General features: G+C 44.7%; 1 protein-coding gene across 1 annotated transcript in view; it reads left to right on the plus strand.

The window, feature by feature from the left end:
- Positions 1-495: 495 nt before the first annotated feature.
- ssbp2b (single stranded DNA binding protein 2b) overlaps positions 496-23,451 on the plus strand; it is an 88,461-nt gene continuing 65,505 nt past the window's right edge. The window contains exon 1 of the mRNA XM_064309395.1: positions 496-649. Within this exon, the coding sequence (XP_064165465.1) occupies positions 594-649 (56 nt within the window). The 5' untranslated portion in view covers positions 496-593. The remainder of the gene's footprint in view (positions 650-23,451) is intronic.

Consider the following 23,451-nt stretch of genomic DNA (forward strand, 5'->3'; position numbering starts at 1 on the left):
GTATACTTAAACACCTTTTAGTGATTTACCTTGCATTCATTTGACAGTGTGCAGCTGCATTTCCTGTATCTCCTAGTCACACTGAAGCCTGTCAAGTTCAACATCTTTACAAATCCACTCCGTGTTTGCTATCTGGCCAAGCACAGGGTTGCCAGTCTGTAGAGGGTGTGATTGTCTATAAAAGGAACAGCCAGTTGTTTAAAATCCTCCTCAGACGGTTTCAAATTGCCCTTCGAGCTAGGAGGGGGAGTAGCGAGGGGAGAAAAGAGGGAGGGAGTGTGTGTGTGTGTCTAAGCTTGTGTGTGTGTCTGTGTGTTCAGGGAGAGATCGCAGGCGGCGCGCGTACCCAACAAGCTCAGCTAAAGGCGGGCGGAATGAGAGAGATAGGAGACAGCAGGAGGAGGGGTTGTTGTTTGGAAAAAGGCGGAGCTTAATAACTGCCAGTCATGGCGGTTACCAGAGAAAATGGGCGTGTTTTAACAGCGAGACACCAATGGGAAGCGACGCTCCTAGTGTCGCCATGGTGACGGGGTTGTGCTCGGGGAGGCTGTGATGGGTTGACAGGTGCGTGACAATCGGAGCTCTCTGCAAGCATGTACGCCAAAGGCAAGAGTAACAACGTACCGTCCGACAGCCAAGCCAGGGAAAAGTAAGTTTTATTTATGGGGGGGAAATCGCGATAATGAAGAAAGTGCATGAATCGCGGAGCGGCCAGAGGAGTAACTGCAATGGATTGGCGAGGAGCTGATAATGTAGCGATAGCGACAGAGTGCTGGGTTGGCTGAGAAAGTTGTTATTGTCAGTTGTCAGGAGTGTGCAAAAGAGAAACGTAGCTAGCTAGCTACATGTAGCGAGATGGCAACAGAAATAGGTAACATTGGCGTTGTTAAATATAACATTAACTATTTTCTGCAAAAATGGACGCGGGGAGGCCAACCATGTGCAGCTAGTTAGCTACGTAGATTGACACCGGCAACGTACCTTATTCTAGTTTGTTGGGTATCTAGACATTGTTAAAATTATTGCGATTGCTTGGAGTTGACGCTGGCGACTTCAGTAGCTAGCGCAACAAAATTAGGTAGCAGGATAACGCTTTCACGGATGAAGCGCCTAAATAATAATGTTGGTTAGTTCGCTAACCTTGATTAACTAGTTTGAGCGTGAAGTTACACGGTAGTTATATAGCTATGTCATTGGTTAGCTTGTTAGCTAAGTCATATAGCTATGCTAATTTTGCTTTCAGTTCTAAATAATACCAATTGCCTGTTTTATGAACATTAGACTTTGCTTGAGCCTGAACTTTTACCCTGGGCCATCTTACGTTATATTACTTAATGTTAGCTAGCTATCTGAAAATGACTGTTGTTGCATTGCATTAGCAAACTAGACAGCTGCTTAAAAGAGTGTCTGAAGCCTGTATACATTATACTAACGTTATCATGGCTAAACAGTCCGCACTACGATTCGGAACTTAACCAGCAGCTGGATGTTTAGCTATCGATACTGTTTATGGAAATGGGTGTGGAAGACACAACTAGCTAACTAGTGTTAGTTTGTGTTGCTCACGCACTGGCATCATTGTCAACTAAAAGTACTGCTTTCTGTGTGAAATGAAAGCTTTGTCATATTAGATAATGGAAAAGCTCCGCTGACTTTGAGTCGATGGGAAATTCACAAATAAATGTATAACTTAAGATAGCCTACTCGTTTAACTAGTTGCTTACGTACGGTAGCTAGCTATGATGGGTAATAATATAATTAGATTCTTACGAGCTACCTAGCGAATTGTTATTCGTTATCACGAGATCGGAAATATGTTAGATTACCTGTCTGTTATTTGCCAGCTAATTTGCTAACTTGGCCCACGACTTGCATGGTTACGAATTTAGCCATTTTCATGCGCAGAAGGAAAATAAATAAATTTGTTTGTGGCTTAACCGTTGAGTTTCGTGACATGACAGAAGGCAGGATACACCATAGATTATAGAAAAATATGCACACGCGCAGTTCGTGTCAGTTTTGGAAAGGATGTCACTGAAACAAATTTGATTAGTGACATATTTTACTTCATATCACTTTCTTTAATGCATTGTTTTTGAACAATAGTGTGATATCAAAAAGCAAAAATGCAGCACGAACATTCATGTCATATTAATAAAACTGGGTACAACTGTAACACATCCCCGTGAACGAAAACGTATACGCCTTAGCTAAACCGCAGTTGAGACTGTAGTCGGCAGGAGCTCGAGTTGTAAACCGGTTGCAGACCAGCACAGTAGCCGCTGTACCAGAGGCGAGGAACCCCGCGCGATTGTCGCTTTCTGGGAAGACGCACATTGCTGCGTCACTTAATTTCAAGAAGTCTGGCGATTTGGAAATGTTCACCTCTGCCTTTCTCTCTTGTTGGGAGTCACCTTGCCAAAATTATGGTAATTACCAGGGTTTTGCGGATTCCCACCAGGTAGAGAGATCTAGGGGGCAGAAAACATTGGTGTGCGATGTGAGGTGAATTCGTAAGCCGGAATTTACTATGTTTAGTCCTCTGTCTTTTGTATTGGTACTGCCTCTGGATTTGTCTCTTTTGACGAGATACTTAATGTACTAACACTGAAAAACATTTGCAGGTTGCATAACATGTAGCCTAATTGTTTTCACATCCAGTTTATTATTTTTTTCTTGAAGTATTAGGCTATGCAACCTTTAAAATGGATATAACTGCGACGCAGGGAACAGTTAAAGGGGTGCAGGGTAAAAATGAGGGTGGGTGGGGGCAAGGTCCCATTACATTTGTTATGCTCTGTCAATCATCCAGAGAGATGTTGCACTTCCGCCCACAGCTCTTTCTTCTTTACTTTAGAGAAGTCCTGAAAAGTGCCCTGCAGACTTAAGTGAGGTATTCGCATCCTCTAGGTATTATATATTTGAATTATCTTGAGAGAATAAATATTCATACACCCAGGAGCCACTACTGGAACACTCAAATTCATGTCAGTCTGCTGGTAGCAAGTATGATAAAGTTGGCCAAGGGCCTGTACCAAATAGTTTGCAGGGGAGTCGACGCGTGTGCATACGTGTTCTTTCCCCCTCATGCTCTCGTAATGCCGCAGTCAAGTTTATCCTAACGCTCCTCTTTAAATCATTAGGTGTGTTAAGCCTCTCAAAGTGAGGCTGTCTATAGATCAGATGAGACCAGCGTTTAACCTGCGTGAAGACAGAGAGGGGGAGTGCAGTGAGGCGTGCGCAGTGCTTGGGTATCCTCATTACTACTACAGAGACGTCATGCACTGCCGCTTGGTTCTCCCCCCGCCTTGAAATGGGCACATTCATACGCCACAGCAGGGCTCAGACGGTACAGCCAGAAAAAAAGAAAAAAGAGTTTCAGCTTCATTAATTTACAGTGTAGTGCATTTGACCTCCAGGAAGAATCCCACTGATATTGAGTTTCCCCGCGGCGTCCGCGTATTGGATAGGTCCGTTGTTGTGTTCAGTGAGAGTGGCCTCCCGTGTGGTGCTGGGTTAGGGGAACCCTCTTTTGAGTGCGAGGACGAAACATGCTGACGAAGTGTTCCCTCCCCAGCTGAGTTCCTGTGTCTTGGGGCTTTCTGATTTTTGCTCTAAGCCAATGCAGGCTTCTGTGGAGCTCTCATGATAAAAACCTGCAAACCTCGCTCACTGTTGTTCAAGCAAATAAAAAAGTGAAATGCTTTGGGGAAGTGTTTGATACAGGAAAAGTTTTTTTTTTTTTTTAACTGTATCTTATGCAAATAATGACTACGGTCCCTGGCTATATTCTGTACTGTATGTTATACAAAATAAGACTTACAACAATTAAATAGGATTTTTGGGTACAGCATGCAATCATGCCTTAGAGATTGGTGAGTTTATGAGAAAAAATTAGCAGTCCAAAGTTATATAAAGGTATTGTAGTTGTAGTGTTGAGGAAGTCATGCTGATATTCAACTGGTATAGTGAATGAAGCAAAGTGCAGCATTTAAAGGCTCATATCTCAACATTATAAGCAAAATTTGGAGGGGGGAAACGCAGGTCATCAGCGCCATTTTCTCCTCAAGGAGAATCGGGAACATTGCTCTGGAGAGCCGCCCATCCTCACAAACCTCGGAGCGCCGCACGCAGCGGGTGGACCCACGGAGCGGAACGTGCTACACATCACCCCTGCTGGGGAGCCGGGGGTGGGGGTGGGGGGGCCACCGGACTGATAGCACAGCTATTCCAGAGGGAAGAAGCGGAAGAAACAACAGCCCTTCTCCCGAAAACGACGGCAGGGGAAAATAGATACGCCACAGAGCTGCCGGTGTTTGACGGGGAAAGAAGGGAAAGGATTTCAGCACAACATCGAAACTGTCCACAACGCGAAGGCTTTTGACCGGATTCCCTTTTAAGAGACTGAACCGCGGTGGAACGCCGAGCTCCTTTCGTGGAGGTTCAGGTGTTATTTTCCTTTGCACAGCTTCGCTTGCCTTTAGGTTTCACGTGTCCATTTTACATTTCCACTGCTGTTGGTGAAACGTGGGCCCTGTTCCGAGGGTGAATTTGCTTTGCCCGTGACAGGGAATTTTAATGCAGTTGTCGTAAGGACTGAAGAGGTTTGTCTTTTGCTTGCTCATCTTTTCATCCTGGATCTTTGGCAGTAATAATTAGCACCATTGTGCTACTTGCTGGTAATTCTTTCACTTGAGCATTTGCTTGAAGCATATCCTGGTGGTTTTAGGCGTAGCTGAAGTCAGTTCTACTGTCCTACAATCCTTAGGATTTATTATAAAGGGAAAAAGGAGGATCGGGGTATCCTCTCCGCCAGGGTCGTCCCTAGACCTTTCTGGGCAAAAAATGATTTGGGGCCTCCCTCCAAAACATTAGCACTTTCTAAATGTTCTGCTGGGAAACCAATGCGAGAAGGCCCCTGGACGAGTAAGTGGAGCCATGAGTGTGCTTTCCTGATCTGTCTTGTGGGAGGGACAGCTCTGCTCTCTGCTCTCACACACACACAAACACAGGCACACTGTACGAAAAACAGAAGAATCACTGGTCTACTGTTGCACACACTGCCTTTCATTGTCTCAGTGGATATATCCTCAATGTAATGGGTTGCTTTTTCTACCCTAGCTGCAGGCTGCAATCCTGACAAGAACACAGCTGAATTCAGTTGTTTTCTAAGGTTAAGTCACCTGGATTTCTCCTGCGAAAAAATCTGCATATAAATTCAACCTACTGCCATTTTCAACTGATTGGTGATAACATTTCTAAAAGAAATAAATGGCATGTTAAAAAAAAAAACAGCATAAGCTTATGGAATCTTATAATTTAGTAAGAAAGGGAGGAGCCCACACTCCAATTTCAAATTGACAGGGTGACAGATTGATCCTAACTGAACTTAATGTGAATAAGCAAAGGAAACATTCTTCAGTCAGGGTTCCCATGTGTTCTGGAATATCTGGAAAACGGGGAATTTTGGTGCAGTTTTTTGGTCATGGAAAAGTCATGGAAAATGAGAAAATGGCCTAAATGTCCGTCACCACAGGTGCCCTGGTTCGCAATCACAATCTCCCCCTCTATATACATTGCAGGTGTTGGTCATGTGAAATGTCCTGGAAAATAATGTTTTGAAAACAGTGGGAACCCAGTTCAGTGTAACAGAAGATTATGTGTACTGAACTTCCATTTCCATCAGGTACTGCTGAACCCTGACAGTCAGTAACTGGAACTTTTGTGATTTCTCAGTTCCATTAAATATAAACTTTTTGAGTGTGTGGCTGTCTTTTCCTTATTAAGTTTCTTTGATGACCAAAATAAAAAAGATGAGGTCTTTTAACTTTCCACTTTACTGGCCAAGGCCTTGTTTATAAGGAAGGAGCATAGGCCCAGTAATGTCAGTGTGTTTAGTTGAGCGAGCATCGTTATTTCATAGACGACCACACACTGTGACGCTGGCATGAACCCACATTACCCTCAGCGCCCTCCCCTTGTGCCTGTCTCTGCTCTTGGACTGGTCTCGTCTCGCGAACCGTTCACTCCAGCGGCTCTGGACCGCGGGGCGGATGGAGACGACCGGCTCGACGGACCGCCTTGAGCTGTTAGACCGCGAGGCGGCAGACGGCCCAGAGCCGCCACGCCACGTGCGACGAAATCCCCGCCGCGCGCAATAGCGTGAGCGTCAGCACGCCGAGGGCAGCCGCCGAGGCGCTGCGGCCGCGGCAACGGCGGCTATCTGGTGCCGTCTTCTAATGGCGCGGAACGCATTCGCAGTGGAGCACAGCTCGACTCTTATTAACTTGGACCGTTTTGGGGAAGTGGATTGTCATCTACACGAGCTGCTCCATGACAGGGTTCGAACCTGGGACCAGACCCCACAACTCCCCCCATTCCAAAAAACCAAACAAAAAAAACAAGCTTTTATGAACTGTTTTTGCGTCCATTAAGTGGAAATGCACTCTGCGAACCCTGCATGCAACTGGATATTCAGTGGGGAAATTAAGGATAACGTTCTTTCGCTCAAAGGTACAGCGGCAGTAGGATTCGAGCGTGTGACATTCAAATCCAGAATCTAAGTCCAGAAGTCTAATCACTTCCAAACCTCTTTTTGTTTTTGTGTGGCGCCCGTGTCCCCTCAGCCCGTCGGTCTAGGTGAAAAGCAGGCTGTTGCGTGTGCCTTGCCCACCTGCTGGTCTGGGCCCCGGGTGGTCCCTCGTCACCCAGCAGACACTTTGGTGCCCTCCATCTGTCCACGGGGCACAGCCCGCCCCGAAGGGGGAGGAGCTCCATCTGGCGGAGAGGAGAGCGGTAACAAGCGTCGGCCTGGCGACTGCCTGGCACGCCGCCCGCTCGCACTGGCCCCGCCCGCTCACCAAGCCCGGCGGCACGTGCCAGACATGCTGTTTAAAAAAAAAAGAAATCATTTAAATTTAAATTATTATTAGTCTCGTCCCCATGGATCCTGTTCCTAAGGGGATGAGGGATGAGGGAACACGCACACACTCCTGATGCCCACAGCATGGCGGTGGGATTTTTTTGTCTCCTTCAAAACAAAGGGACCATGCAGGAAGTGGGCACAGCAACGTGTTAGCAGACGGTTTTTGGAGATGCCGCCGTTTCCTCCCCTGCGACACTGTCCTAAAAAAGAAAAAGAAAAAAAAACCGCAGCCCTCGGCGTCCTCAGTGACCTTCCTGCGCTGTGTAACATGGCGCGCTGATGGGTGCCGTCTCCAAGGGCAACGTTCACACGCCGCCAGCTGCCAGGGCGGGCGGCTGCAACCTGCGCGATTGATTCCGTAGATTCGACTGCCTGGAATTGAATCAGGTGCGACGGAACCCTCGAGGAAGAGTGGAGTAGTCCAGTGGAGGTTGCTGCATATGGCCCCGCCCTCAACTGCAGGTTCAGTCAGATTATACATGATCACTTTAAGCATAAAAAAGTATCTGGCCTACATTTTAACAGAAGTCTTACAGTTCAAGAGCAGCTCACGTGTGTAAGAGCTGGCAGCAGCATAGCTGTTTGTGCCGAAGAAGATGCTGTGCTGCTCTGACCCAAGGCCCTGCATCCAGAAGTGCGGAAATGTCAAAAAAAACGTTATGCTAAATTGCGTTATTGTATTATATTTATATGGCCTATTGTTATGTTTTCCTTGTGGTTAATTTTACACTTGATTAAACCCTAAAACGCTGTGCTTGTCCTATCTCGCAGAATGAAATATGCATTTTCAATCTGAGGTTTTCAGCATCTCCACGTGCACGTGCGCAGGAAGCTCAAACGCCACCGAGTTGTTATTTAAATCGATGTCGAACTTGTACAAGCATTCTGAATAATAATACAGTTTCTATGATACGACTTCCCACAGCTGAGCTGATTGTGTAATGGTAATTTAAGCGACAAAAAGGCCGTGTCTGTTGGGAAACTGTTCAGTTGTGACCTATTACACTGGGTTCCCACGGCTTTATTAGGCTTTTCCTGAGATTACCTGCCTTTGGTTTCGCTTTATAGAAATCCTTTCAGTCTTTGAAAGTGCTGGCACATTGCTCCAACTGTCAACATGACAGCTCGAGAGAAAAGAGACGTTTTTATTTTTGCGCGGTGCCGTCTATTCAAGTCGGCCGGCGTTGGAATTCGCGGCCGAAGCACGGAGGCGCAGAGAAAGGCCCGCCTTTGATAAGAGGGGCGAGAGAAGCGACGAGGCGCTTCAACAAAAGCCCCCCCCGCGTTCCGGCGGCCTCTTCGGGACGCCCCCGGGAGTCGCCTGGACGCGACGTCGGCACTCGCGAGCGCTATCGGATAACACGAGAGGCACAAAGAGGGACGAGCGCGTGAAGGAATCCGGGAGCCTGTTATCGGCGGCGTCGGAAGTCGGCGAGCGGAAGAGCGGTTTCCCGTTCGGGGAGGAGGGCCCGGATTCCCGCGGCGGGAGGAATCGGGAGGAGGGAGCTCGGAACGCTCCCTCCTAATTAGCCGGGTCTTTTCTCCGCGCTTCCCAAGCGCTCCGAGACTCTGCAGCTCAGGCCTGCGCTAGCGAGCGTAACGCTGCCCGGGAGCCACCCGGGATCCCGCTCTCCCTCCGCTACTCCCCCTGTTGCCCTAGTTACAGAGACGTGCCTCTCCCGCCTCATTCCCGGGTCCGAACCCTGACAGTTCTCATCCTATTCAGAGAACCGAACACCTCCGACTATCAAATAAACTCCACGGTTGCCGTCTGCGAGTGCAATAGTTATTAAAATTCTTTCCACTTGAAAATTCCTGCTTTGTTCCAGCTTTCTTTTCCAGCACACATGTAAACCCCACGACGAACCATTTTAAAAAATGGCACCGAGAGGAGATAAGAAATGGGCAGTGGCTCTTCACTGACAACCTAGACCACTAAACGTCGATGAGGCATACACTTTCCATTTGAGTAACGGCATTTGGAGCGGACGGGTGAAAGGGACATCATTTCCTGAAAAATGCCATTCATCTTAAGTAGTATGTCAGCTGGAGTGAGAGTGCAAAATTAGGAAGTGTTGAAGTCTCCTTTCTAGCGGAGTAGTCCTTCCTGTGGTGGAATATATCTGAGGCCTAGCCTCATCGCGTGTCTTTGCGTGTTCAGAGACTTGGCAACCAGCTCTGGCCACCGTGGTTGCAGCAGGAAACCCAGTATAACCAACGCTAAAATGCTCAGTGTTGAGTTTGTAAGAGCATAACAGAAAACAGTATTGCAGACATATTTTGAGTAACATGAGTACAAGCTAAATGCGAACGCTCCAGTGGAAACCTTCACCACAGTGGTTAGTGGGAGTCTGGAAAGACTTGACAGCTGCTCCAGCAGACAAGCTTGGTCTCTTCCTTGCTTCCTTGTCTCTGCCTCTGGTCTCTTCTTTGCAGTTAGCATTAGCCTGCTGTTTTGGCTGTTGTATAGCCCTCAATTTGTCTGTCAAACACATTTACGATGCAGCTGTCATTACCAATGAAGCACTTGCTGGATTAAAGCGTGTTTCATGCAATCAAAAAATTCACAAACGAGGCCTATATAATAAAATGGGGTAACAGATTCACTGGCTTGGGGTGTTGCCATCGTCAATCTCTGTTATTGTTGTGTCAGCTCTAATAAAACATCTTTGCATGTTTACAAGCTAATTGGAGAGGAACTGTCACAGCTTCTGTTTTGATTCCGGGTATAAACAGATTCCTAATGTGCAGCAGCAAATTCAAAAGGAACTGCGCATTATCACCAGAAAAAAAATACAAATGTAAATTTCATTGACATGCCTGTGCCTTTAATGTATAGGCTTAACTAACAGTGCAGTCCATTTCTTTTGGAAATTCAATAAAAATGGACTGATTCTTCTGACTCAGCGCTTCCTCATTCGATTACTTGTTCTCATCATTGGCAGTCCTGTTAGTGGGGTCCTGCGTAGCGGAGTAGCTTAATGGTGAGGGACGTGGGCTCCTAGCTCTGAGGTTGCAGGTTCGATTCCCCAGGTTCAGGGGCTGCCATCGTGCCCTTGAGCGAGGTACTTAACCTGAATTACGGTAAACATTGTAGAACAGCTGTCTGAATTAGTACATAAAGAATGTAATCTTATGTCTGGCTGAAATGTAACAGATGTGTTGGGGTTGCCAAATAGAATCCAGATTGATCAGCTGGGTTCTGTGTCCGTGTAGAACCCCCCGTGGCCCTGGAGGTGGACCCTTCTGATATTTCAGCGCGTTAATATGCATGAGGCGTCACCGGCACGCCAGTGCAAGGTTAAGCTTGCATGACAGAGCGCCTCAGACGCTGCTGTAGAACAGTGTTCTCCTCCTCTGTCCCACGCCCCCCTCCCTCAGTCCCTCCATCCATTCAGTGTGCTAATGATCGAGATCTCCGTTCGGATTCCGGTGGCCATTGAACAATCGTAAAAACTCTTTCCCATTTAAAATAAAGGCTGTACTTTGACTTTTTTTCCTGTGGCATTTACGGGATTAAGATTCTGACACCTGGCTGTCATTAGTGTTATTTTCTACAACATTGATCAGCTCTGGACAAGAAAAAGGGCCTGTCAGTGTAGGCTGTGTCATCCGTAGAATGGCCCCCACCTGACAGCCTCTGATTGACAGGAATCACAGACTCATGTCTGGTGTTCTTTGCCCTTTACATGAACTTGTGCACTGGTTGGGAATTACTAATCAAGTTAAGCGTTCACAAATATAATAACAAATGCTTGACATAAATGGATAATACGATATAATTAGTCCAGTGTACTATACTCTATCTCGCAGGTGTCTTGTTTTTTCATCTTCGCTTCTATATTGCCCAAAGATCAAAATTTTATGTTACAAAGTCTTTTGAGTGAGCAGGACTTTTCTTTTTTTTTTTCTTTACCATCACGATGTCTTGCAGCTCAAGCGGGGGGGGCAGAATTACGCTTTGACTCCCGTAAACGAAGCGCTGCGAATGACGAGGCAGCGCCGAAGCTTCGCAAGAGAGCGGCCGCGCTCCAGGTTCAGCATTTTAAGATGCGGAGGTGTCAGGTAGAGTCACTGCAAGCGCCAAAGCGGTCCGGCCTTCGAGAAGGACACAGTCGGATACAGAGACTCCTGTCTTCATGGAGCATTGTGCACGGTGTATGGAGCGTGTGTCATCTCACATTGTTGTGATTCTTTTGAGCAAACTGGAACTTGTACTATTATTCATTAAAAAAATAGAGTAGACAGTCCACCCACCTTCTCCTTATGTGTTTTCTCATTTTATTCAGACTGGGCAAAATCAATGAGCGTTATAGAGATCACAGAACAGAAAGTTCCAGTGAAGGGGTGGGGGTGGGGGGGTGTGGGGGGGGTGCTTGCATACGAGGCGACGCTCTCCCGCCTTGCGGACTGCGGCACGTCGCGTCCCGCTGAAGCGCGTTTACCGCGCCGGAGGAGAGCGTATCCAGCTCCCGCACGCTTGCGTTTCTGGCGGGCGGCCTCCCCCCCCGGCAGACGCCCACTCCGCAGTCCGCCGCCCCCGAGGCTTGTTTACCAGGAAGCGATCTTCATCATTCGTCTCAATAAGGAGGTGGAGGATGAGAGATAATGGCCTGCATTTCCCTGCGACGCTCAAACGGCGCTGGCAAAAAGGCCTTGGAAAAACATCCAATGGAAAAAAAAAAACCCTGAAGTGGGCGGAGCAGGTCCTCATCGCGGCTGCTCGACATAACGCCGGGGCGAGTCTGCCGCTCCTGTTTCTCAGTCGCAGATCGTTATATAAGCGGTCCTCTGTTGTAGGAAAAGTTTGTGTGTGTGTGTGCGTGTGTGTGTGTGTGTGCGAAATCTCATCCTGAAATTGTAGCTAATGCAACTTTTTATTGTATGCCTGTTTTGTCTTCGAATACTTTTTTTTTACAAATGTATGAGTGGAATTTTTAAATTTTGAACATTCCATTGTATTGCATTCTGAAGCACTCCAGTTGTTTTTACATGGAGTCTAAACAATTAGGTTATTAATCATATTATTATGATTCAATATATTGCTGTAATTTGTTTTGCTCATGTTGACGGGCTTCACGGCAGCCAGCTGTACACCCAGCAGACCCCTCCAGTTTCTCCGTTCCTCCGAGCTCCTTTATAGAGTCTCTGCAAGGAGCCCGAATGTGGTGCCCGAAAGTGAGCACCACTTACGGCACATTAAACACGCCAAGGCACTATTTACTTCCCTTCACTTTGAAGTTTGCGCCTCGGTAAATGAATCTCCTTCTTTGCTAATTTTCTTCAGTCCTCCTGGGTATTTATATATGTGCGGTTTGTGGGTGTACATCCCCCCCCCCGCTCCCCTTTGCACATCAGAAATACCCTGTAGGCTTTCAGTCAGAAATCTCACCACTGTTACTCAAATATTTTAAGAATTGAGGAAACGCCGTTACTCATCTTTTAACTGGCAGCTCACCGTTGAAATATTTGAAGTTATGATTCATATTTTGAGGGCAAAAGATGTATTAATAATCAGAATGTCATAAATACTTGGTAAGATTGGCCTAACGGGCCTGTTTCCCACAGTAGAACGTTTACCTGGTTTTATCTGAAATAGTAAAAAATTAGGCCTATATTTGACACGTTTTTCATTGAGCAGATGAGTTAGCCTTTATCACTTAGTAATACAACCCACTTCACTGTGATCACCGTGATATATTGCGTAAAAATGCACATCACCAAAGTGGTCACGTTCTGTCAACTGTGACAAGAAAAGTAACTCCACAGAGAAGCTTAACAAAAACAAAGCAAGTCCTCAAGTCCTTTTAGGTCTTGCATTTAGATGCATCCACCTTTTCACCTTTTGGTTTGTTTTCTGAAGGCCGTGCTGGTCAGCCATCGGGCACGACTTTTGACCATTATTCCGCAGCGCTTTGGCCTGGAGACCATAGCCGCAGGACCCAGAGCCTCCTCCCGCTGTGCTCGATAAGCTGCCGCTTCCTGTTGTCCCAGCAGGAACCGTTGTTTTCGCTCACGCGAGCGACGCCGATCCCGCGGAGGGGTTTTGAATTCTCCCTCGGAATGCCTTCGGCTCCTTGCCACTGATTGGCTGAAGGCTGGTTTGGTGGGCGCTCGCCTTTAATTTACCGTTCCAGTTAGGCTGTCTTTGTTCTTCTTTCTGGGAATGCCAGGAAGGGGTTTCCTGCTTATGATTAAGCGGGAGTGTGTTGCTTTTTTTATCGGGAACCTTGACAGACAACAGCAACATAGCCAGCAAGTTGTGATCAACACTTAGTCATGCTTACCGACTTGGGCACAGGCTCTTGGAAGTACATTCAGTTCCTGTCTGAATGCATACTGTACAAAGCATAAATTATGTATAAATATTGAGGATGAGGTGCTGCTTAGACTTTTAAAATGACTGTTGTATAAAAGCTACAAGGCTGGGGCATGTACTGTTTTACTTTATTCCATTCATATTTCTTAGTGCCGTATTTCCAGTTTCCTACTGAGGAAATGCAGCAGCCTTCACTCCATTTAGAGCTTCAGAACAAAGGGCGGGGGTTGGCAATTACATGAGAGAGTGAGCGAGAAAAGGGAGAGATTAAGAGGAAAAGGAAAGACAGAGAGAATGATGAGAGAGAATTGTGAGAAATGGATAGAAAAAGGGGGAGAGGGAGAGTGTCCAACATTGTTAAATATTTGTATAACCAAATTCGCATTGTTACTGGAACAGTCTGCAGCCCTGGCCTCACCCTAAACAACACAGTTAGTTAAATGTTTGCTCTCTGCAGGTGACCTGGTGCTGTTTTCGCCCACTGCACAGGGACTACAGCAGCTTCTGGATCTGCTGAGGAAGTGCTGTCAGAACTGGGCCCTGCTCATTTAAAGCAGACAAAAATCATAACCTTTCAAAAACAAAAAAGATAAAAATCCAAATCTCAGGAAAGCAGACACCTCTTCACTCTAGGCAACATAGCCCTAGAACATGCGTTAAATTCTGATTACCTTGGACGGAAAATCAGTGCCTCTGGGAACTTTGGTGTCTTAGTCAATGCACTAAAAGACAAAGCTTGTAGGCTATACCTTTCTGTGTAATCAAAGTCAATATAATAGACATTCCCATTAAATCTGGTCCAAAATTTTGACATTGTCATATTGCCTGTTGTTCAAATATGGGGTCCTCTCAGACAAGAAGACTTCACTTGATGGGTCAACTATCCGATTGAGACGTGCCATACCCTAAAGTTTCAATCTCAATCAAACAGATAAAACACAAAATTGACCTTTTAAACATGGTTTTGTTGTTTTCTTGGCCTGAAGTGAAATACTATTTTTTTGCATTTAGTGCTGTAATGAGTATTCATATAAAAGCACTTCAATCTAATGTTTGAGAATTTTCCATATGAATAATAAATATATTTCCTTTTAAAGCAATTACCTTGATGAAGATTAACAGCGCAGTCCAGGCTACTATCTTTAGCCAAAATTGGCCTTGCATTCACACACTGCTGTTCATTCTACACTATTCAAGAGGAAGGCTTAGTTTTGGAAGTAGTTCAAGGTTTAGTTGTGCAAGTAGTTCACAAAAATGTCACAGTGATATCAGAATATGTTATGATAGCCACCAAATCAACTCTTGCAGCACACTTATTTTTGTAGACCAAAGCAAGTTGCGTGCAGGTGTAGCAGACTAGATAAGATTGCGCATAGTGAGGGAGACTCTCACATCTTGTTGTGCGAGCATCACGCTTTGTGTTTTTAATTGTCACCGTTATCTTCTTAATTGTTTTGTTTTGGAACCAGTGTAAGAGCAGCTTAGTGTATTGGGGGGTCATTCAACGGCCATTCTTTGGGCTGGATTACACCTTGAGGAGAGGTGAGAGACCCCTATGGTAGCTTTTTATCAAGGTTTAAACATGTAAGAGAGAGGGGGTAAATCCTGGTGGACATGTTTAGACAGGAGCATGCCAGGACCATTGAAAGTGACGTGTAAAATTCAGTGACGCTGCATTGACTGTTTGCCCTACATGTACGTGTTCCTGTAGCTTTCTCATAAGGCTAAAACAGCAAGTGGCAGCAGGTAGTGAAGGCCTCTGACACATAGCCTATTACTTATCCTGGTTTTTTATTTTTACATTATTTTTTCACAGTTCAAAATAATTGTGCTTTACCCCAATGTCTTCATCAATTATAATGCGATACTAGTACTGGTACTAGCCTAATGGAAAATGGGACTACACAAGCTATAAAGTTGATTAAAAAACCTTTAAACCAAAAATGAAAACCATTTAAAATTTTTGTTTCCCTTCCATGTTTCAGCTCTCTTCTTTCTCAGAATTCTTCATAGGCAAGCACTAACATGCACTATTGATTGAACATTATGTGGTTCTTTATAAAAAACGAACAAACTGCAAGGTACTGTAATAAGCACATATTTTCCCTGATCTCAGTCTATCAGGATATATATATATATATATATATGATATTATTATACTCAGGTATCAACCTAAACCCTGCAATCTCAAATAGGAAGTGCACTCGTAACCAGGCTGTGCTGCTATTGGCTCTCTCCTAATTGTTTTTATTAATACCTTTGTGATGTAATGCTGAAATGTTTTACCGGCATGCGGCTTGCAGTAAGTGGCCGGCTCAGTAATGCATCAGTGGGTGAGCCGGAGCCAGGTCTGAGGATGGGGGTATGTGGGGACATAGATGGAGTCATAGACTTAAATGGGAGGACCTGAGGGAGGGCAGCAGGGCAGTGGCTTTTACTACTGGCTAAGGCCATATGCTTCCTTATTAATATGCATAGGCCTGTCATGTGCTTGTCCTGCTGGTGCTCTAGGATTTAGTGTTGTATGTCTGTGGCACTCCAAATTGACCGAAAAGAAAAACAAATTTGTGCCGCACGCTATGGACGTTCCAGGGCCGATATCAGTGTCTGATTTTTGATTGGTTGATTCTGACAGTGCCTTGTTTAAAATTATAGCACAAATGCAAACTGCAGTCGTGTTTGCATAGTTGATGAGCACATGAAGGCAGAATGTAACAAATGCTATTTTCACAACAAAGTATTTCAATTTCCTTACTTTATTATTAAGAAGAGGGCATGAGTCTAGAGAGCTTCAGTCTCTGTTACTTTGCTTGTGAGTCTGGCTGTTAAAAAAATGAAAATGAATAATAAATGAAAGTCTCAGGTTACTGTAATTAGGTGACTTTTTAAGCCATTTTAAATCATTTACTTTTTAAGGATATTTTCACATGCTCAGTAGGCCTATCAGTTGTGCTTCGAATGCATCAGCTGTCTTTCACAGGTGCATTGTGTCCTCATGCTGGACATAATCCTGGTTTATTACAGATAAGAACTTGATATTATCCTGCATCTCTAAAAAATGTTGGTAAGCATCGGTTGAAAACAACTGGGGAAAAAAATCATGAAAAAAGACTAACTTTGTGGATGTGGGGTTTGCCCCCCCAAATGTGCACCTGAGAGCTGGTGGATACTGGAGCAGCTCTGTCCTTTAGCTTTTTTTAGGTGTCTCGGATTTTGGATGGAAAAAAAAACACTTTGTCCTTGTAAAGGGAATTTTGTTGGTTTTCACTTGGGACATATGACCCTTTTATGGATCATTTTTAATGTTCAATTTTTGTTCACACTTTCCAGAATATCTCCAAATATAGTTTTATGACATACTATAATATTCTAAAATATAAGATATCAGAATATCTTAAAATTTTGCTCCTGTTGTCAGCTATATACTGCAGGTCTCTGCTCAGAATTTTAATTGTAAATGAAAGTGCTTATCATTTTTCCCTGAACAGTCAAAGGTGTTGGGTTGGGTTTTTGAAATGGGTGATTTTTAATGAAGGCTTTAAATTCACACCAGTCCCCCATAACAATGAACCTCTACATTCTCCGATTGGGGCTCGGTCCCACTGTAAGAAAACTAAACCTCGCTGCGCTGTTTTTGGCATTAAAAGAGATGGCTTGTGGGTAATTTCCCATGGTCCTGTCCTGGCTGCTTTTTGCCACTGAGACCGGGATGAGCTTCAGCCCCCACTGCCAACAGCGCTTGGTTGAGGCCTGCTCACCTGAACCCCGCCCCCTGCTCACCTGAACCCGCCCCCCCTCACCTGAACCCCGCCCCCCTGCTCACCTGAACCCCGCCCCCCAGCAGAACCCTGTAAGACCAGGTCCGGAGCTCTGGGGCAGACAGATGGGCAGACTGGCGTCCCCTCAAAATGAGCGGAGCCCGACTCGGGGGTGGCGTACCCTGAACCCGCGGGCACCGGACCGCCGACGCGCCCTGCTGTGGCGCCGACGCGGGGATTACACCGCGGTTTAATGATTGATTCCAGCAGCGCGGGCATTGCCAGGCAACGCGGCTGCAATTTCCTCCTGCCTGCGTCTCGGCGGAACGCACGGCGCGTTATCTGCGAACGCGGCGATACCTGCGCGGGGCTCCAGACGTGCTGTTTGTGCTCGGCCCGGCGCGGCGGGCGCGGACGGGCTCGGCTGCGGGGGCTGTTTGCCCAGCCTAGCGAGCGCAGTCTTAAAGAGGGCAGAGTATGGGCAAACAGCCTGCGCACGGGAGCTCCCAGCTAACCTGGGAAAAACCAGCTGTAAAAAAAATATATATATGTCATCACACACTTTAATTGTTTCGCACCTTTCTAAAACCTACAGTACAGAGGCTTATCACGAGACACGATGAACCACCACATTATCAATATACAGCCAATAATGTGCACTCGTACATGCTCACACACATGCTCACATATTTACGTGTGTCTGTTGCATTATGTATTATATGTTGTTTACAGCAAATCAAAAAGCAATTATATGTTACGAAAAAAGGATTGCAGTTCATAAACAGAGAGGCCTACATTAATTTGCTGCGTATCTGTATTTCCTTAATTTATTTTCCTTGTCTTAAGTTTTAACCGCAGGCGCTGTTATGTTACGTGTGTGCGTGTTTATTCTCACCGTATCCTCTAATTGGCCTGTGTTGGAAAGCCCTTTATGCATCCTGAGTGCGTCTTTGAGATACAATAAAAAGCTTAGACACTGTACAACCTAAACCATTAGGGCTTGCTTCTGTGCTATAAACCAATCAGAATTTTTTAATAGTTGTGCTATGCATAAAGAACCAAAGAAAACAAATGTGTGTTTATAGCCAAAGCTAATTTCCAAATCAGTATTTGTCTTTCAGAGGCCAAAATGAATTATGCCATTTGCATTTTGACCAATAAGCAGAGTGTTAGTTTAGTGGGCTGCCAATGAGATAAACTGTCCATTACCGAACGTCCGCCAGCTCTCATATTTAGAAATGATATGACTTTCTGCATCAAGGAAACTTGGTTATTTTCCTGCTTACAAATAAAACATTTAGCCTAAATGAACATAATTTATCTTCTGGCTTAAATATTAGAAAAAGGGATTAAACAGGGTCTGTAATGATGAAAGGGGTGTGGAGTTGTTTACGGTGTGTTTAGTTTAGGTTCACTAAAGCCTGGAGCTTGGCAACCTCAGCAAAGCTAAGCTAAGCAAAGCTAGCAGTGTTGATTAGGCCTGCTTAAAAGACTATCCTGTTTTATGTCTGTGCCATCTAATTGTGCCATCTTGTCATCTTCCGCTCTCTAACTTACTTCGTCCCAGCACCGTCCTTCAGCCGTGAAGCATTTACAGTCCTTTGCCTTTCTTCCTGATAAACAGGACCCTGAATGGCTACTCTGACGGTGAGAAAACTCCCACAAGCGAGGCAAGAGTTGGCCGCCGAAGCGGTGGGCTAGCGACGCAGTCCTCGTGTTTGCTCAGGGCTACGCGGTACCTTTCGGTCGCCTCGTTGAGACCACACCGTTATCTATCGATAAGAGGGAAAAACAGTGGGCCCCGCCTCTCCCAGTCGGTTGGTGGTTTGGCTCTGGCAGAGGTGCGCTTTCGCAGGGTTGGTTTTGTTTGTGTCAGGGTTTTTTTCCTCTTCTCGGTGCCCTTTCATCTCTAACCGCGGTTGTTAATAACGCCCTGTCGGGGACACGGAAGGCCACGCGGCGGCTCGTTAAAGCGTTACCATGGAGATGCCAAGCGTTGCGGCTGTCTCGGCCCAATTGCCGCTCTCAGCAGAGTGCCCTGACATCACTGGTAACTCCATCAAGAACCCGGTGTCAATGTGTTGAAAACTTAACGAGGATAGAAAGAAAACCTTGAAGAACGAGAACAGTCCATGTGTAGTGGTTCAGGTTCAGCCTTTTTTTTAGTGCCCAGGGCATTCTGTATTGAACAGTAATGCGCTCCTGACTGTTTCTTCTTCTCCAAACCATTTGATCACCAGACTAGCCAGGTGATGAAATCGCTTGTTCTTTTCATCTTTTACTTCTGCAGGACAGGAGATTCTGATTGATAGTGCTAGTGCTATATTACAGAACATTCATAGCCACAGTATTATACTTGTTCATGGCCCTTCATTAATATTCATGAGACGCATCTTATTGGAACGTTTGGGCATCACTGATGGAGAACATTCGGGGGTAATTCACAAGGGTTGCGACGGTTTTGTGCCTGTTAGACCTTGGCAATGTCAGAAAAAAAATTAATAAATAAATCAAAGTACCCGCCGTAGGTGAAATGGACTATCATGGAAATAGGGACACAGTGCAGAGTCTGGTTTATGTCCATTAACATTGTGTCATTTACATATTAATTTCAGCACCAAAAATGACTAATTTTATGCAAATGGAGCTCAATACAAGGTGTGTCTGATTCACATAGACGATCGCAAATTACTGATCGCAATATTCATGGTTTTTGCATGGCAGACACACTGGTGGTAATGTGCATCTCCCATGAAAAGGCAACTCTCATTGGGTTAAGACAGAAATGATTGTCCTTACTGGGTAAGAAATGCTAAGGTTGCATATTAGATGACATTGAGTCTTCCCCGTGTTATTTGTTTTTTGCTGTAATGTAAGTTTATAAGTAGGCCATTTCATTGTACAGATAAAGATATTTAGACAATTCCAATAACCATGTGACTTCAAAGAAGATAATTCATTCAAAATGGTCCAATTCTGTGATTTGAGATGGTAACTTGTTCCAGGGAATATTGAAGAGGCTCATTTGCTGATCATTCACTCTACCTCATCTCTGGCTCGGTGGTTGCTTTTTTTAGTCAGTGATATTCCTGCACAATTATTTGTACTGCACAATAAAATGAAATTACAAGCAGGCTTCCCAAGAATGTTATTCAATCAGCACCTTGCCCAGCTTCAAAAATAAGTGTGAATAAAACCAAAGTTTTACTTTTTTTGTGCGTTTGCACCAAGACCTGAATTAAAGAAAATAAATAAATAAAAAATAATTTAGACACAGAGCAGAGGAAACCTGACACCACTTGCTCCAAAAATAGCCTATATTATGCAGGCTGGTATGATGCCTAAAACACCGTGTTTCACAACTAAAAGTGCAACATAATATTGTACTTTTATACTTCACTCGCTATTTTGGCTGTGGTTGCACTGTTACTTGGTATTACACGGTCATTGGCATTAATGCCTTAGAGCAGTTTTTTTCTCAAAAGGGCTGCTGTAGGTGCATGCACACACACACGTGAACGTATATGAAGTCGGTTATTTTGTTATGAAGGATGAAGACTAATACCCTGGCAGCCTCAGAAGGTATTCGCGTTAGCTGTTCTCTCAGTATGCCATTTGGGGGGGGTTCTGGAATTGCTCTGAAGGTAGCCTACTTTCTCGCGCATTATTGCACCCTCTTTCTGTTTGCTGCCTTCGTTTTGCCACGTCCATCACCCGCACAACACTGCGAGGTTCCGCACCTCCAGAGCCCCCCCCCCCCCTCCCCTCCGCATGAGTTCCACCCCCCACCTCCAACCCCTCGAAAAGGCACTTTCATCTCAGGCCGTGGTTTGCCTCTAGACTTGCAGCCTGGTCGAGTTCAGTCTTTCAGTCGCGTCTCAGCCACTCCCTCTGCCTCTCCTCACTCTGTCGTGCTCTCTCTGCCTTTCCCCTCCTTACAGCCCAGGTGTTTTTGTTTTTTGTCCTATACTGTAGACACCGTGCATTGCAGCGCTGACGCACAGTAAACGGCTCTGTTCGCTGTGCTGGTTTTCTGTGTACTGTCCCCAGCTTGTGAACAGCCGCATCCCATTAGCCCACCATATGGGACCTGGCTCGTGTACCGTAGATATGGGTGTTTCGGTTCTTCTTTTTTGTAGGAACGATAAATACAATGCATTTTAATTTGTTTATTATTTTATTTACTGTCTACCGCTTCCCGCTTCTGCTTTTCTGGCCAAACTGTGGTTGAGGGCTTTTGTTTTGCTTGGCTGCATTTACATTCTATAGCCATGACGAAGGAGAGACTTTTCCAGCAACTGATTTTATTTGAAATGGGCAACATTCATGTTAGCCTTGCCCTGTCACAATTGATGCTGACTTCCACCTTAGAAAACAGTAATGTTAACATGATTGTCAACTCAGCCAGTGCAATTAAAATTTTTCACAGGACGGTCATTTTTTGGGAGGGGGGGGGGGGGGGGGTTATTACAATGTGAAGAGTCTGTGCTTGGACCTTTTTTATTCAACATAGCCTAGATTTCTCAAGGTAGAACATGAGCACACTTCGTGTTGAATACTAGCCCATTTGTTAGTGCTTTGTGAAAATGATTCAATATGTTATTATGTACATGTATTTGTTTATTTATTTATTGTTTGTTCTTTAAGAGGAAGCTATGCAAGGGAATTGGAGATCTGAATGAATTTGTGTTCATCTTCCTGTCTTGAACAAAATTGTGTCAAAAAACTAATTAAGTAGTTCATCAATGATTAAGAGGCTTGTTCTGTCTGACAAAGAACTCCCAAATTTGGTGACTGTTCATCGAAGGCTTGTTAGGCAAATAACTTTTTTACACCTTTAATAGAGCTACAGTAAACGTTAAACAGAAGTAAAAGCACCTTGACATGTTTCATATAAAATCCTTCCATATTAGGCTAGATGTCACGTCTAGCATAAATTGTTACGAACATTTTGGGCATATCCAAATGACTACATTTCACCTCATTGAGGTCTCACCTTGAATTACTGTGGTTTTTCTATAACAGGTTTTGGTGTTGATTTAAAGGTAATCAGAAGACTGTTCCATTACATTTTATTTTCATTGTAGTACATGTCATTGCAAAACTTGATTTAAAAAAGCTGTTTGGGTGTAACCTGTTAAGTCTAATTAAGTCTAAAACTTTATTTTCCCTTTTAGATAGCCTACACAGTACCCAGGATGCTTTCTACGTGCTACTTTGATTACTTATATTACAGCCATGTAGGAGACCTATCAAGAAGAAACGTAAAACATTAATCTTAAAAAGATACAATTTCAGTGTAACAACAAAGAATAATTAACACTCAGTCAATAATTGTGTAGTAAGAAGTTCTCGACTGAACTGAATTATTAGCACATTAACTATCCTAACATAGCCTACATATTAAGACTAGACTATACATTTATACTCTGTTACACTGGGGAAAAAACAGTATGCTGTGCTTATTATGTATTAATTGCAATTAATGTGTTGAGAATTAGCGTGTATGCTAAAACACTTAAGCAATGCATCTGGTTTATCCAATGTAATTATGATGTCAATGTGAAATAAACTTGAATGAATGAATGAATTTATTGTTTATTTATTTATTTCATGAACTCTTAGGATGCAATTATTAAGGACTAGGATTACAAATGCATTGTTCAGTTTTAAAACATTTTGAGGGCTCTTAAAAATGTGCTTAAAAAAACTGACCAGTTGCCTGCTTTACCCACGTCTTAGCAAATACGTTTATGACTTCAAGTTGATGGCGGTTCTTAATGGGATTTAACCTGCTTGTTTGCCCATTAACTTAGAAAGCAAGCCTACTTCACGCACTGTAAATCCACACTGTAGTGTAGTGTAGTGCAGACTCGCACCTGTGCTCTTGTAATTGCTACCCCTGTTGGGTGTGGACAGAAATCAGGGGGAGGGGCCAGGTGGAAACAATGGTGGCTACTGTTGCTGAAATTGGTTGAAAAGCTCTTCCTGATTGACTGCAACTCAGTTTCTATGGACACACAGCCGTGAAGGTGCTTTCCCACTCCCCCTTGCTGTCCAGGCAGGTCTCCATTTGGGAGGAGCTCAGAGACGGGAATCACCCAACGGCACGCTGAAACCGGTGCTTTTGACATTCGATCCTCGTCACCTCGTAACCATAGCAGCTCCTGACGCTTCCTGACCTCCGGAGACCTACTGAGAGCATTCATTGAAATGTAAAGCATACTGTTCATCAACAGGCTTTTGGCTATCAACAGATTGGACTTATTTTCTTTTATCTCTCATTGACGTGGTCCGGTACACTTGGTTAATCCCTGAAAGTCAGATAAAGACCTGGCATTGCTGATTACCCTTTCTGTAGCATTTAGATGCTCACAGGCCCCTCGCATTGTGATGTCCTTTCTGGTGAGGAACAGGGCCAAAGACATCTTAAGTCTTTTTGACCAATC

Source organism: Anguilla rostrata, chromosome 14 (assembly GCF_018555375.3).
Source record: "Anguilla rostrata isolate EN2019 chromosome 14, ASM1855537v3, whole genome shotgun sequence".
Taxonomy (NCBI): Eukaryota; Metazoa; Chordata; class Actinopteri; order Anguilliformes; family Anguillidae; genus Anguilla; species Anguilla rostrata.